Source organism: Macrobrachium nipponense, chromosome 5 (genome assembly GCF_015104395.2).
Source record: "Macrobrachium nipponense isolate FS-2020 chromosome 5, ASM1510439v2, whole genome shotgun sequence".
Taxonomy (NCBI): Eukaryota; Metazoa; Arthropoda; class Malacostraca; order Decapoda; family Palaemonidae; genus Macrobrachium; species Macrobrachium nipponense.
Window position 1 is genome coordinate 19,974,941 of NC_061107.1, and position 17,729 is coordinate 19,992,669.

The window sequence follows — 17,729 nt, forward strand, 5'->3', positions numbered from 1 at the left end:
AAAACTAGGATCAAACACCAAGGCAGCTGATTTACTGTGTTAATCCGAAGATTGCAGCATAATCCGATCAGCAGTTGGGATTTGAACCATCCTCCGCTGTCAACGTTTCGGCGCATAAATCAAGTGAACAACGCTTTCCGAAACCCTTTCAGAGGACGCTAATGATGACGTTCTAGACCTCGTCACGCCCTCATTGGGAATACTACTTTTCCCTCTCGATAACTTCCAATAACAGCAGCAGCAGCAGCAGCAGCTGCATACCAGTGTAATTTGTCGTCAGAGTCGGTGTGGCTCGTATTCCGACGATCCCCCCGACAGCTGCCACGAGACACAAGTGTCTCCCGCCGCCATCACCATCTCCATGACCTTTTCACTCGCTGCCGCCCGGGAAGCTTCAAGAACAGCAGGGAAGGCTTCTCGCGTGAGTGCTTGGCAACATAATAAAGCTGAATGCTGTAAATGCAGACCACATGTACTAGAGCAAGCTTTCGGGTGGGGACCCTCCTGGGAAATGAGTGAACATCAGGCTCGAGGAGACACCGGTGGTGGTGGTGGTGGTGGAGCCCTTCTGCACTCGAGGGGGACTAGAGTTTGTTGGCTGTGGAAGACCCTGGCCGAAGGAAACATGAGCCGACATCCTCTTTGTTTTTGTGGGCGTCCCACCTGAGCCTCGAGTCTTGCTGACGTCACGACGACGTCACGGCTACGTCAGCGGGATGGTTGCCCACTCCGCCCGGGTACCCGGGAGCACACGTTTTTGTGGCCGCTTTTTGCGCGACAGAGTCACATAGCAGTGTCATTATGAGGATATAGTTAGTGTCAAAGCGTGGAGGAGAGGAGGGGGCCTGGATAGGGGAGCCACGACACGCTTCGCTCCTCTACCAGGATGTGGCTCCAACGACCGCCTACGTAAACAACTTTTCAAAACACGCCACATTACTCCGGCTAAAAGCATGAAAGGTCGATGCGCATGTAAGCCTAAAAGAACTGACTACAGCACCGCTGTCAACTCGGGAAAAACCGACGATAATTACAGACAGCAAACGAACAAATGCTCAGTATTACGAGAAGCTGTCAGTTGTTGGCAGACTGAGGAATTTAAAAGCGTTTTTAAAACTTGTCTGAAGATGTTTTTCGAGCGAATCTAAAATGAAAGAGAGCCGATGTAATTCATAACAAATCCTCAATTAAGAACTAGAAAGAGAGAGAGAGAGAGAGAGAGTGGTGACGACCTCTCCCTCAAAATGTCCGACAATTACAAATGTCTTTGATAAGCACGAGGTCTTTAGGAGGAGGCCGGTCCCCAGTAGGTGGGGGCGGGGGCTGGGGGGTGGGGGGAGATGGTGGGAGGGCAAAGGACACCCAGCTTTGGCCCTTAGTACAAAAGATAAGTTAAGTAATGCACAATCATGCCTTTTCCAAGATAAGCAGCTTCGCGTTATCTTCTCAAATTCAGTTCTAGATCCGTAAACAACACTTGCCCTCCCATGCCCATTTTGGGCACGCCGAGCTGCAATTAAATATGCGCATAATTGCGTTGCCCGAAAAAAAAAAAACTCACATATGTGCTTTTATGTTCTGAGTCGGCAGCAGCTGCATGCCATCGAAAAGGAGAAATATTTCAATGTTAGCTAAATTAAGTGGCATTTGTAGCCCTTTTGAGAGAGAGAGAGAGAGAGAGAGAGAGAGAGAGAGAGAGAGAGAATCTGTTTAATCTCATTCTCTCTCATCACAACATTGTTTATACTTGCATTCCATATCTGATCTACTGCAGTGTATGTTTCAGTCTTCTGATTTGTTTATCTAATTACAGCAGCCGCAGGTCCTAAATGCATTATCTTATCTATTCTGTTGAACATATATCTCCAATCTTCCAAAGACTGCTTCGTTTGTCTAACCTTGCAAGAATAGCCCCTATTCTTTTTTGTCTCTGTTTTCTCAAACCTGGGCTAGCAAGGGCTATGAGGCTGGATGTCTGTCCCTTCAAGAATAGACCACATTCTTTTTTCTCTCTCTCTATTTCCTCAAACCTGGGTTAGCAAGGGCTATTAGATTGGATGTCTGTCCCTTCAAGAATAGAACTTTCTTTTTTCTTTCTCTCTGTTTCCTCAAACCTGGGCTAGCAAGAGCTATGAGGCCCTTGTAAGTAAATAAATGTTTACTGCAGGCATTTTAAAATTGAATAATGTATAGTAAAATCTACGATATTTACTAAACATTGACGATATTTTGCTTCCGAGTTTGGCGTCTTGCTATGATGCTATAAATTCAAATTTATAACATCATTGCTATCATTTTTTGTTTCATTTTTTCAACTTTTTTAAGGCGATTTTTATAATGGTGTTTTGAAACATAAAACAGACAACAAACATTTTTTGCAATAATAAATATATTTGTTACAACATTTTATGTTACATTCATTGTCCATATTTTTAGACGATTTTTTAAACTGAGATTTCATAAAATATGTGTTAATCACATTTGCAAAAATACTTCTTAACCACATTACACTTTTACCCATTGTTAACCCCGTCAATACAAAACAGTGTGGTAATAATAATAATAATAATAATAATAATAATAATAATAATAATAATAATAATAATAATAATACTTTTGTCATGGGAATCATGGCTACTACGAAGAGTAGTGGGGACAGTGAGTCGCCCTGGAAGATCCCTCTCCTGATATTAACCTCTGCTAGTCTTATTCCAGAGCTTGTAAGTATTGTATTCCAGTTGCGCATTGTATTTTTGAGGAAGCTGATGGTGTTTTCCTCTGCCCCATATATTTTCAGGCATTCTATTAGCCATGTGTGTGGTACCATGTCGAAGGCTTTCTTATAGTCTATCCATGCCATGCTTAGGTTGGTTTTCCTTCTCTTACTGTTCTTCATTACCATTTTGTCTATCAGGAGCTGGTCTTTTGTGCCCCTACACTTCCTTCTGCAGCCTTTCTGTTGGTGGGGGATGGTGTTTGTATCCTCTAGGTAGTTGTATAGCCTTTCGCTGATGATACCTCTCAGTAAACCTTCCCACTTTATTGGTGGAGGCACAGGTGATAGACCTGTAGTTACTGGCTATATTTCCCTTACTCTTGTCTTTCTGGACTAAGGATGTTCTTCCTGTGGTCATCCATTTGGGTGCATGGTGATTTGTGATACAATGCTGGAGTTGTTCTGCTGTTCTTGGGTGTAGGGCCTTGAAGTTTTTGAGCCAGTATCCATGGACTTCATCGGGACCTGGGGCTTTTCAATTGGGCATTTTCTTTAGTTGGGGTCTGACTGTGTCTGTCGTGATGTCAGTGAATCTTTGTTTTATTCTCCCTGTTTCTTCAGCCTTGACTTCCTGGAGCCATGTTGCATGTTTGTTGTGTGATACCGGATTGCTCTAGATGTTTTCCCAGAGTCTCTTACTTGGTTCGGCTTCAGGAATTTCTTGGTGGTTGTTTTCCCCTCTTAGTTGGCTGTATAGTCTTTTCTGGTTGGTTCCGAACAGTTTGTTCTGTTGGTATCCCTTATTCCTGTTCATGTACCGAAGGAAACTGAAGGAATGATAACAGCGGCACAAGATCAGGCCCTAAGAACCAGATATGTTCAAAGAACGATAGGTGGAAATAACATCTCTCCCATATGTAGGAAGTGCAATACGAAAAATGAAACCATATACCACATAGCAAGCGAATGTCCGGCACTTGCACAGAACCAGTACAAAAAGAGTCATGATTCAGTAGCAAAAGCCCTCCACTGGAACCTGTGCAAGAAACACCAGCTACCTTGCAGTAATAAGTGGTACGAGCACCAACCTGAAGGAGTGATAGAAAACGATAAGGCAAAGACCCTCTGGGACTATGGTATCAGAACGGATAGGCTGATACGTGCAAATAGACCAGACGTGACGCTGATTGACAAAATTAAGAGGAAAGTATCACTCATTGATGTCGCAATACCATGGGACACCAAAGTTGAAGAGAAAGAAAGGGAAAAAATGGATAAGTATCAAGACCTGAAAATAGAAATAAGAAGGATATGGGATATGCCAGTGGAAATTGTACCCATAATCATAGGAGCACTAGGCACGATCCCAAGATCCCTGAAAAAGAATCTGGAAAAACTAGAGGCTGAAGTAGCTCCAGGACTCATGCAGAAGAGTGTGATCCTAGAAACGGCACACATAGTAAGAAAAGTGATGGACTCCTAAGGAGGCAGGATGCAACCCGGAACCCCACACTATAAATACCACCCAGTCGAATTAGAGGACTGTGATAGAGCAAAAAAAAATAAATAAATAAAATAAAAATAATAATAATAATAATAATAATGGCCAAAATTCCTGTGAAAAGCTTGTCATTTGAGCACCAACGATTAGGAATATTTTTGACTAATAAAAGAGAGATATAAATTGACACGTAGTCTCTAAATGACTGACAATCATGTAGAGAGTTTTTCAGAGCCTGCTGGTTCTTAAGTTCAATCCGAAATATCTGTAAAGGCAGCTGTTAAAAACTGCTTTCCTACATGGACCCCTCGATCTTGTTTTTTTTTTTTTGTAATTAATTTTTTTTTAAGTCTCGGTTTCAAAACCTGTTTAAATTCATCTCACAGACTGTAAGGGCGGAATTTCTTGTTAAAACCATTCTTTAATATTTTCCATAAATTTAAAAAAGAATAATCAGAAACCATTTTTTCATATTTTCCATAAATTTAAAAATAAAAATCAGAAACCATTCTTTAACATTTTCCACAAATTTAAAAAGAAATATCAACGTGAATTTTCTTATCGGTCGAATAAATGACAGAAATTCGATGAAAATAGTTTTTTAGAATACCTTTCAAAGAAAGAAAATAGGTTTTTAGAATACTTTTCAAAGAAAGAAAATTTTTCTAAATAAATTTTTTTAAGTCTCGGTTTCAAAACCTGTTTAAATTCATCTCACAGACTGTAAGGGCTGAATTTCTTGTTAAAACCATTCTTTAATATTTTCCATAAATTTAAAAAAGAAAAATCAGAAACCATTCTTTCATATTTTCCATAAATTTAAAAATAAAAATCAGAAACCATTCTTTAATATTTTCCACAAATTTAAAAAGAAAAATAAATGTGAATTTTCTTATCGGTCGAATAAATGACAGAAATTCGATGAAAATAGGTTGTTAGAATATTTTTCAAAGAAAGAAAATTAGTATCCCTCTAAGAAATGTTAACATAAGAAAAGTGATATCTTTGAATATCAGATGCTTAATGATTTATCTGCTTATTTATGAATAATCTTTCCAACATATCTGACTTGCTTTCAAAGCATCACACTCTTCAGTATTGTTTGCAGACATAACAAATCTTTTGGACATTTTTTGTAACATGCTGATTTTTTTCCCTATTATATCTGCCCATCCATCTTGCTGCTAATTTGCATATGCATGAATTCATATTTCCACGATGGTTCGTATCTCGCCGAATACGCGTCATTTTTCCATATCTTGATTCAGTCTAAATGCGGCCGGAAAGCTTTAAAATGTCCAAAGGACTTTTTCCCCCTGAAAACCAAGAATGCTTAGGATTATTCTTGCCTTGTTGGGTAAATAAGGCCGTTGGGTCTACCCCGCTCATAAAAGATTCCTCGGGGCGCCTCTTTCGCGTTTTCTTGGAGGGGTAACTCAATCCAGGTCTAATCATGGCAGAAATAAAGAAAATACATCGGAGAGGTGAGTCAAAACAATGCCGAGTTCGGTGTGTTTTACCGTTGGGGAAATCCGTGCAATGTAAACAAGGCGGTCTTGTACGCCCAGAGGCTGTGGCTGTGTATGTATGTACGTACGTGCGCGCGTGTGCGCATGTATATGTGACTGTTCTGTGTGATCTTGTACTACGACTCGCGTCTTCGTATTCGGTTTTGTTTTACTCCTCACTGTTTGTCATTTATTCCTCATTCTCTTCTTTTTATGTTGGTGTCCTTGTTCATGCGCATGCTGCCTATTTTTTTTTCTCTCTTCCTCTCTCGGTTTCCTTAAATGTCGTCTCATTATTCTTCTTTCTCCTTCTTCTTCTTCTTCTTCTTCTTCTTCCCAGTTCAGTTTTGACGGCTCACGAGACCGGCCGTAACGCGCCAGCAGGTGCCGCATACCGCCATACACTCCGTCTCTCGACCGTCAATCGAAAAAAAGGGGGGCGAGAGACCCAAGACCTTCGGGGTCTTCAACCTCTAATGGGGTCCAAGTGACACTGATCTGTGTCCCTTAATTAGGGTAGGTGATAATAACCAACCTTATAACCCTTCCCCTTAATAAAAATCTAGGGATTCTTCGGGGATCCTTAGAATAAATCCTTCAGAGAGCGCGAGTGTAAACCTACCCGGGACGCCGGGTCGTCTGACACTTACACAACCCAACACGCCTCATCGTGGCACTGATGCCCTGTGGCACTCGGGCATCCACGAAGACAATGCCCAGTTTCTCGTGGCATTATATTGTTTTCCTTAACAGTAAGCGAAAGCGAGATGATTTAAATTTTTTTTATTTGGATTTCAGAATGAAGGACGTCTAATATTTGGCCATTTTTTTTTCCTTCTGAATCCGATTCGCAAACGAATCCTGCACTCCTCAAGGACCCTAGAGAAATCCTTTATAACAATGCCCCGATGAGTCAGACGCTTTTAGTGAAAGATAATCCGGGACCTAAGGTCCTTCTTGTACCCTAACCTCGGTGGCACTTTTTCTTCTTTTTCTGTGCCATTTTGTTCTTGTCTTTTTTTGTTTTGTTTTTTATTTCCACCCTCTCTCACCACCCCCACCTCATTATCCTAGCCCGCTAACCCATCCTAACCCATCCTTCAGAACCCTATTTGAACCGCCGTCATCCTGTCCTATCAAGTACTTGTCCTTAAGATATAAAAGCCCTGTGGTTTTTTCTTTTTTTTTTTACGGATAAGTTGATGTTTTTTTGTTTTTTTTACGTTTTAGTTGATATGACGCTGATCACGTATCAAGAGTAACTTTTTTTTTTTTGCTGAGCTACGAGAATAAAAAGGAAATAATTAAAGACTTAGTTTCGTCTGTGTTTTCCTCGTACTTAATCACTTGAGTATTATGGGTCATTGAGTGGACGTTTATTCTCATTCCAAAGAAGGAATGCATCATAGTTCTGGAATAGGCTATTTGACTGTTGAGGGCTTCGATAGATTGGAAAGGCTTAAAGCATGTTTGTATAGTAGAGTATATTGTAATCCTTTCACTTTTATATATATTATATATATATATATATATATATATATATATATATATATATATATATATGGTTTATTTATTTATGCCATTTTACAAGAATTAGGCAAAACATTTCCTATTGGTCTTACAAACGTTCGATAGTTCACTCGTTGTCTTCCTTTCCTCAGTGAGCCAAAATCTCCTGAACTCTAACTAAAATTCATTCCTGAAATATCGAAGCGTTTCATGTTTTATACTTTAGCACACCTCAGTGGGAAACGCGGATATATAAATATATAAATAAATAGAAAATAAATTTCCCGTAGTTTTGTAATGTTTCTCTTCTAATTTCCTCTGTGACTGATACATTTACATTGCAGTTTTTGATCCTCTGTAACGCATTTAGCCTGGACTTGAAATATTTCCTTTCTAAGAACTTGTCGATGGCTAGCAGTGAAAAGCTCACCGACAGCTTTCTTCCCTACATATAGATTCCCCTGTAAATTGAGCTGCAGTTAAACTTTCTATTTATAGGGCGTATTTACTTGTTTGTTTGTTTGTATGGTGTTTTTACGTTGCATTGAACCAGTGGTTATTCAGCAACGGGACCAACGGCTTTACGTGACTTCCGAACCACGTCGAGAGTGAACTTTTATCACCAAGAATACACATCTCTAACCCCTCAATGGAATGCCCCACCAGGAATACACATCTCTCACCCCTCAGTGAGAATGCAAGAGAATCGAACTCGCGGCCACCGAGGTGGCAGGTCAAGACCATACCGATCACGCCACTGAGGCCCTGGGGCGTAATTACTAGTAATTTATAGTCAGCGAACGTTTGTTTTTCCTCAAATCTATATTATTTCCCCATAGCACTTGTAATGGTTGTTTTTATTTTATTTATTCTATATATATATATTATAATATATATATATATATATATATAGATATATATATATATATATAATGAACTAATACACCCAATATACAATTCCTAGTGACTCTCAGTAACATGTAGTTAACAAACCCCTTTTATTATTATAATATAAACACATAAATTCTCAATAACTTGTTAATATCATTTTTTGTTTGTTTTTCTTTGCTCATAGTTGAAACTATTCCATGTAAACTGCAGATCATAACATGATATCAATTCATATCTTCGGGTGTCTGAATTAATTCAAAATATGTTGAAGTTCCCAACTTTCCTACTAACACATTATTACATAAATAATCTAATGTATCCCTATGTATCGAGCAGCTAGAGTGGCGACTATTTCTTAAATAAGGTACAACAGCTTACAAATGCTCTCCAATTCATTCTGTATATTACTCTACTCATTGGATATGTCTAAAACTTTAATTAAGAACTACGACATTACATAACTAGTCCTACGGAAAGGGGAAAATGACAACACAAATTGATTTACGGAGAACATTGTAAACTGTCATAAATGTTTAAATGTTCTTTTAGCTAATTTTTTTTTCAACTTATTCTGCTTAATATGATTGTGTAGCAAAGGACCTACTTTTACTTTTAGTTGCTTTCGAAGGAAGCTTGTATAGTTACCTTCCTTAAACAGCGATTTAAAAGGTAATATTTCTTTCAATATTTTTCCTAAAGAAACAAGGCGTGATCCGACCTACAGCTTACTCGGGCACGTGTTAAAATCTACGGTCAAATAGAGCGTTGTTGCACTAACGAAAATTAAAATAAATATGCTGTATTTCATTAGAAATAAATTTTCTGTACTGTAACACGCACATAATTTATTTCTTACATTTTCATTCTAATAAATCATAAATATCCTATCCTTAAATTTCTGTATCGTTAACTCAACGCAAAACACACTTTTCAGACCTATTTTAGGCTTTCCTACCCTACCCCAACAAGAAGAACAACAACAACAACACAGTTGTTTGTAGGCTTACTCCCCGAGTAAGCGAATAGCGTCATTGCTGGATCCTTCTCAGCTGTCACTTAAAGGAAAGTATTTCCGTCATGTTATGACTCTCCAGTCTGTCATGGACAAACTCCCTTTCGTACTTAATCTGTCCTTGTTGTGCTTTCCATTTAATAGCCCGGTTATGGCTAACCATCATTCGCCATTCCATCCCATGTATCATAACCCATCCTCTCAGCAATCCCATTACACTCCTTTTTCCCCTCATCAACCATCACTCTCTCTCTCTCTCTTGCTATTCTCTCCCCATTATTCTTGGCGCGGTTTCTATTTTCTGTCCCATTTCTCTCTCTCGGTCTCTTCGTACTTTGCTCGTTTTGGTTTGGAAGTGTCCCTTCCACCTCCCTCCCCCCAACCCCCCACCCCCGTCTACACACTGACCCAACTAAGCTCTGTCCTGATACATCCGGGTTGCGTACTGGCCCTCGTGGTGAACACAGTCAGTGGCATCTTGAGGCTTAGAATATATTGTTCTATTATTCCTCGGGGCTTCATAAACAAAGGGGTATTTTTAACTCGGGGATAGGATTTAATCACATTCCTCTCTTTTTTTTTTGTTTTCGCTTTCCACTTGTGTCAATAAGAGCACGATCTGTTCCGGTGTCCTTTTGCGTCATAGCCTCGGGTGATTCACATTGTGTGTCCGTCTGCTTGTCTGTCTGTCTGTCTGTCTGTCAGTCTTATGCATATATTTCTTTGGATTTCTCTGATACTTAGAATTTTGCTATGGGCAATGCTGACCTCACGGTCGAATATAATAATAATAATAATAATAATAATAATAATAATAATAATAATAATAATAATAATAATAATAATAATAATAAGTAAGTAATAATAATAAAAATAATAATAATAATAATAATAATAATAATAATAGTTACGAAAAAAATAAAAGTAGGAGCAGCAGTTCTTTAATGTAACTCTAAAATATTGTATTCAAAAATAACAAATTAACTCTAAATAGTATATTTCAAATAAAACTGTGACTCTAAATATATATTCAAAATAATAGTAAGCTCTAAATATGTATTCAAAATAAATGTAGCTCTAAATATGTATTCAAAATAAATGTGACTCTAAATATGTATTCAAAATAAATGTGACTCTAAATATATATTCAAAATAAATGTAGCTCTAAATACGTATTCAGAGTAAATAAAAAAAACCGAATTCGTAAAACATGAAGATCGTACATGACAACAGCGAGGAATCAAAACAACAACAACAACAGCAAAGAAACGAGACTATATCCAGCAAAGATAGAAAGTAGCGCATCTTGAAGGGAGTATTGCGCAGTCGACAAAGTCTTTCAACGAAAAAAAAAAAATCGCATCTACATAAAGTTGACTGAGTTACGCAGCATAAAACAAAATGCGGTTCTTGAACTCTCTCTCTCTCTCGAGTTTTTTTTTCTATTTTTCTTCTTTTTCTTTGCGACATATTTCTGCTAGTTCTGTTCTTGATCCTTTTTTGAGTGGGGCAGGGCGCAGAAGACCGTCTCTCTCTCTCTCTGCCTTTGAAGCTAAGAGCCCTTAACTAATTTTTTCTATTTCAATTCGTGGCATGCACATAGTTTGCATGATAATTTTTCTAAGTGTTTAGAAAGGCAGTTCAGTTAGACGTACTTCCTTATGTATATTATACATTTTTGCACTTGACTGCTATAGTCGTAAGTGCGTATCTAACACATACATACATACACATATGTATATATACGTAAAATATATAATATATATATACATATGTATAGGTAATTGTAAAAATATATACTACATATATGATATATATTTTACATATATATATATATATATATATATATATATATCTATATATATATATATATATATATATATATATATATATATATATATATATCTATATATATTATATAATATCTATATATTTATATATCTAAATCTATCTATCTCTAAATATATATATATATCATATATATATATATATATATATATATATATATATATATATATTTGTACATTGTAAAATATATGGAAGCGTGTAATTTTTTTTTTTAAATGAGAGACCATACTATATGCAAAGGCTATGTCACGATGCCAACAAAATCGCCAAAAATAGAAAAGAGGGACTTACTTCTGCGCGCGCATGTGTGTAGCCTCGAGCGGTGAAACGTCGTAAATCAACTGGTTTTAAAAGATTAAAAGATTACACTAAAAAAAGAAAAAAAAAAGATTAAAAAACTGAAGAAGAGAAACTGCTCATGACGTCACGGGATCCCGCTCTCGAGAAATGCAGAAATCTGGATCGGAGGGCCTCTCTGCACAAGGACGTGAATGGCGTTCGTCCCGCGAGGTCCTTCAGGGAAATTGTCAAGGTCCTTCGGCCTCCTTTCGAAATGTAGTAGAGGGACATTTCTCTCTTTCTCTCGCTTTTTTTTAATGTGTTTTCTTTTATTTTGACTGACGTCATTTTTTTCCTTGATACTGTCATTTCTGACCTCTTTTTGAAATATTTTTAGGTTAAATTCTTTTAAACATACATACATACATACACATCACAATATATATATATAATATATAATAATGTATATATATATTATATATATATAATATATGTATATATATATATATATATATAATATATATATATATATATATATATGTCTGTGTGTGTGTACATATATATATATATATATATATATATAGTATATATATATATATATATATATATATATAATATTTATATATATATATATATATATATAAATTTGTACCAGTTACAAGCTTCTCTTATTTCCTTAACAGTTTCGTATTCTTGTTACTTTTTTTCCTCTACTACCCTTGCATATGCATTTAGTTATTATTATAATGTTGTTATTATCACTGCTATTAGTGCTCACAGCTCATAATATTCCTCATTAAAATTTAGAAACATCTTTATTTTGTTCACTTAAAACCAAGAGAAAAAAAAACATTTATTTTAATATTATTAAAGAGTTTAAATAAAATACTTCTGAGCGATTAACTTGGTTATGGGAATGATCCCTTTTATGCTGAGGTTTACAAGTCTAAAACACACACTACCATTAAAAAGGAATAATTCCAAAAGTCAGATGTAATCATGGATGGAAAACATGAAACTTTAATGCACCATGATAATAAAAAGAATCATTTTACAACACCACTACCCTTTGAAGAGTATCACTCAGATACAGTAAACAGTTTCACACAAAACACTCGCGAAAAACGAGACAATTAAACCCAGCTACTAAAAGGGGGAATGAAAAAGCGAGATTCTCATTAACCACTCTTCTTTTTTTTCCCCGTCTCATTCTATTATTACAGAAGATGCACTGAAGGCCGACTTGTTGGGCAAACCACGAAAGGAGCGGACAGCTTTCACCAAACACCAGATCCGGGAACTTGAGGCAGAGTTTCAGCACTCCAATTATCTGACAAGACTCAGACGATATGAAATAGCCGTCTCGCTCGACCTCACGGAGAGACAGGTCAGACGATCGTATGGTTTTAGGCAGCCTTGTGTTCAGATCTTCGAGTAGATAGATGGGTTGCTCAAGTTTAATGGAGGGAGAGCCATTCAAGTAAAGATGACTCGTAGTATAAATTCTTTTCAAAAATGAAAGTTTATTAAAAGGAGGGATAAACTGGTGTATGTGATTCGTAGCATGAATTTTTCAAAACATAAAAAAGGAAGCTTACTAAAAGAACGGATAAACTGGGGCAAAGGGGTAAATTTTTCAATTTTTCAAAAAATAAAAGGAAAACTTATTAAAAGAAGGGATAAACTGGTGTATGTGATTGGTAGCATGAATTTGAAAAAAAAATAAAAGGAAAGCTTATTAAAAGAAGGGATGAAGTAGGATAAAGGGATAAATTTTTCAAAAAATAAAAGGAGAGCTTATTATAAGAAGGGATAAACTGGTGTATGTGACTGGTGGTATAAATATTTTTCAAAAAGAAAAAGGAGAGCTTATTAAAAGAAGGTCTCATCAATAGAGTGAAGCTTATTAAGGGAAAAGGGTGCTAAACTTGAAAAAATAAAAGTGATGTGATTGGTTAGCAAGTAAGAATGTATAAACGAAGATAGGGACTGGTGTATGTGATTGGTAGCATGCATTTTGTCAAAAAATAAGAGGAAAGCTTATTAAAAGAAGGGATAATGTGGGATAAGGAGACAATTTTTTTTCAAAAAATAAAAGGAAAGCTTATTAAAAGAAGGGATAAACTGGTGTATGAGAATGATAGCATGAATTTTTTAAAAAATAAAAGGAATGCTAAAAGAAGGGAAAAACTTGGTTAAAGGGATAAAATTTTCAAAAAATAAAAGGAGAGCTTATTAAAAGGAGGGAAAAACTGAGATAAAGGGATGAAATAAAAAAAATAAAAGGAAAGCTTATTGAAAGAACGGATAAACTGGGATAAAGGGATAAAGTTTTCAAAAAAAGGAAAGCTTATTAAAAGAAGAGATACACTGGCGTATGTGATAGATTTCATAATTAAGCATCAAACCTTTAAAGTATCTGATGCATTGGGGCACACAAATACACTGGCTGTGATTGCTCAGCTAAACCCACAGTAATATATAATTTTTGTCCAGTCAAAACCACTCACTGTAATATATAATTTTTTTCCAGTAAAATCACTCACTGAAATATATCATTTACTCCAGTCAAAATCACTCACAGTAATATATTTTTCTCCAGTAAACACAGAAATATATAATTTTTCTCCAGTCAAAATCACTCACTGTAATACATAATTTTTGTCCAGTCCAAATCACTCACATTAATATACTTTGTCCAGTCAAAATCACTCACAGCAATATATAATTTTTGTCCAGTCAAAATCACTCACAGTAATATACTATCATTTTTGTTCAGTGAAAATCACTCAGAGTAATATATACTTTTTGTCCAGTCAAAATCAATCTATTTTGCATAGCTGAATGAAGTGTCAATGCTTTCGAAAGTGAGGGAATTTCATATTTACTTGAAAAAAGTGCTTGCAAATATCTTAAGCAATTAATTGATACCAGTTACAAAGAAGTTCGTGAGGAGAAGCGTCTCTGACGATTTCCTCTCGCTATTTCCCTAACAGGTAAAAGTGTGGTTCCAGAACAGACGGATGAAATGGAAGCGCACGAAGAGCGGACAGCTGGCCATGAAGCGTCAGCAGCAGGCCCAGCAGGAAGCACAGAGGCAACAGCAGCAGCTTGAACAACAGCTGGAACAGCAGCAGAAACAGCAACTCGAAAACCCGGTGCAACAGGAGGCCGAGACGAAGTTGGACCCCATTCAAGAATCTCTGCAAGAAAACGTCAAGGTTTTCCCTCAGCAGCAACAACAGCAGCAGCAGCAGGAAGATAAACACACCAGTGAAAGCAGTCCAGCCGGCAACAGTACACCTACAAATGGCTCAACCACGAACACCACGAATGCCGTCGACACCAAGGGCGACGGTGACAGGAGCAGTACCAACGCAGATGACAACAGTAATAATAACCACAACGCCACCGGGACCAGTCCCAGAGATCCGATCCTGACACACCACGGGGTTCTTGGTTCCCCAGCGACAGCCACGGCTCTGGCTTCAGCTGACCTGCCTCCGAGTCACCTGGATTCCTACAGCAATCTCCACGAGGCCATCGGCCCTTCCACGCCCTCAGATCTCACTTCCAGCCCACTTTCAGGTCAGATAGAGGACGCCAACAACTACACAAGCCTGCATCACAATTTAGCCGATGCAAACCCTTACTTATCGGAAGGAGAAGAATGCTAAAGCTGTGTTCTTAATTCTACACTTCGAAATTCTAAGCTTTACTGCTCCTTAACAGAAATGTTCTAGATACTCTCTCCTTTCTTCAGCAGTGTCATATTTATTTATAAAAATCAGTATAGGTTTAAGTATCTGCATAAAATGTTTATTATATTTAAATTTATCCTTAATCTTATTAATGATTCTCATTATTTGCAACAACCTTTCTAAGCACACTATTCTGGCTAGACAATGTTAGTGCACCTTCAGAGGTTCTCAGTGAACTGGACAGAAGTGAATATATTATGATTAAAAATTTATAGGATTTCTCATACTATTTATGTAAATGTGATAGTATCCCAGACTTAGCTGTTAGAGTTGTTGCAATAGCTATAAGATGTATTACTTCAGATAATTTATGGATAGCTTTTCATTACCAGTACTCTTAGTTGTACGTACATCTTTGGGTTCTGTCATCCTCATCTCAGATTTCCTGCTTCAGTCTTCTCTCGAGGCTCTTCAAGTTTATTTGATTTTGGGGTAACACTCATTTTCAATTCCAGAATGATGTGATTTCAATGCATCCTTTTAAGTAAGTGTGTGGGGCATATCTTCCCCGCAAGACAAAGATTTAGACCACAGCTATTACAAGTCTGTGGGTGAACAATTACTTGAAGGCCACCCTTAACCCTAGGAATGTCACGTACCTCAGTACTTAATGGACTTTTCTTCTATTTCCTTCTTTCTTATAGAAGATTATTTGATTCTGTAGATAGAAATGTGACAAGGGGGAATTCTATAATTCCCCTTAACTTTTATAAATAGAAAAGTATGTTTTTGTACTTCAAAGGTGAAGCTGAATTTGTCCATATACAATTTTTACAATGTGAGACGATATTGCCAGAGCTTTGGAACTGAAATAAACAGATCATTATTTATTGGCCTTTTCATTCCTTTACCCTCAGTTTGTTAAGTAACTTCCAGTACCACCAGCTCTACCAGGAACAAATAACAATTATGTTTGTTTGTTTGTATGGTGTTTTTACGTTGCATGGAACCAGTGGTTATTCAGCAACGGAACCAACGGCTTTACGTGACTTCTGAACCACGTCGAGAGTGAACTTTTATCACCAGATACACATCTCTGACCCCTCAATGGAATGCCCGAGAATCGAGCTCGCGACCACCGAGGTGGCAGGCCAAGACCAAACCGATCATGCTACTGAGGCGCTAAGAACAATTATGAATAGAGGATTCTGAAGTGACTCTAAAGCCGAAGGGAACAATTATCATGTCATTTCGTTGAAAGAGTGAGAAGTGCGTCCTAAAAGCACACACGTTCCTCAGAACTCAGGTTTTCCTGTCCACGAAGGTGACCATCACTTGGTAAATCTTGACTTTTATAAGTAGTCGTTAAGAAATACCAGACACTGTCGGCATAGAAACCTGTGGAACGCACTCTGAGCAAGACACGAAGCTGGGAGGCTCATCCTAATAAGTGCGAGCTTAAAAATGCAGGCATAGCAACTTCTGGAACCATCCTCTTCAAAGCGAGAAGGCGCGTAATACACATGCACAATTATGAATATATAAATATGTAATATAAATGAATCACGAAGATATGGAACGTGATGGTTTGTATAAATAAAGGCAAATGCCACGAGGGAAAAGTGAAACAACCGAGTGGTTGCTAGGACTTTCTGCTAGTAAAGGACCATGTGTCGAAAGGCCTAGCAACTGCATTGCTATTTCACTTTTCCTTCGTGACATTTGCCTTTATTTATGAAAACATATGTATGTATATACATATACATGATCGTTTCTAGCTTACAAAGAACCTTGGTCATCGAAGTTGGGATACATGAGTTTTAGTTTCGACGTAATACGATTCTGCATTAATCTTACTGAGTACTGAAGAAAAAAATTCTGTGGGGCGAAAGCTGTAAGAAGAAAAAAACAAAAAAGCGTCACAAGTCATATATACTGACTTTACTGCCGGTCAGAGTTTTGTTGGAAAAAACTATCATCTTCCACTTGCTGTTCTGAAATGCACAAAGCCAAAATGGAGGTAAAGGAAGAAAATAAAAATAAGATATCCACTGTTCGTTGACGGCTCAAAAAAAAGGCATTTGTGAGTTGAAAATCATAGACAGCATGCACCTGTTAGGTAAACGCACGTATCATCTTCCGCCGAAGTATGTACTATCTAATCAAGCTTGGACGCGAGTTTGTGGTCAGGTCGGCAAGGTGACCTCGTCGTGATTATGGTATCGCGGGTTCGTTTCTCACTGCCGAACATCATGATTTCTTCATATTTCTTTGAACTTGGATATCAAAGCTTTGTAGTGACAAGCGTACCCAAAATAGCGCGAAGAATTCAAGAGGTGAAAAAGGCATTATATCTATTAATTACATTTTATATATATATATATATATATATATATATATATATATATATATATATATATATTATATATGTGTATACATGATAAGTATGCTTACCGCTTCCATATGTGTTCCTTGGCTACTGCTCTCAGTGCCAAATTCTAGAAACAGAAATTGAGAGAGTTCTTTGGTGCACGAGATCAAATCAAACGAGGGCTGTTAAAACCACGTAATATGTCAGAAGGAAGTGGCATGAGCTTATAAGGAGAACATGGGTAAAATATTAGATATGTCTAAAGACAGAAGTTGCAATAGAAGCCAGTTTTAAAAATGTGGCGTGAAGCTGAGAGAATGGATCTCGGAGGAAAATATGTACTTTGAGAGGTGAATGTGTTACTGCATATATATATATATATATATATATATA

The 17,729-nt window shown here is 37.1% G+C and overlaps 1 protein-coding gene across 1 annotated transcript in view; it reads left to right on the plus strand.

The window, feature by feature from the left end:
• Nucleotides 1-15,854, plus strand: part of LOC135215237 (homeobox protein abdominal-A homolog) — a 41,139-nt gene extending 25,285 nt beyond the window's left edge. Inside the window, exons 2-3 of the mRNA XM_064249754.1 lie at nt 12,488-12,651; nt 14,261-15,854. Coding sequence (XP_064105824.1) covers nt 12,488-12,651; nt 14,261-14,941 — 845 coding nt within the window. The 3' untranslated portion in view covers nt 14,942-15,854. The remainder of the gene's footprint in view (nt 1-12,487; nt 12,652-14,260) is intronic.
• The last annotated feature ends 1,875 nt before the right edge of the window (nt 15,855-17,729 follow it).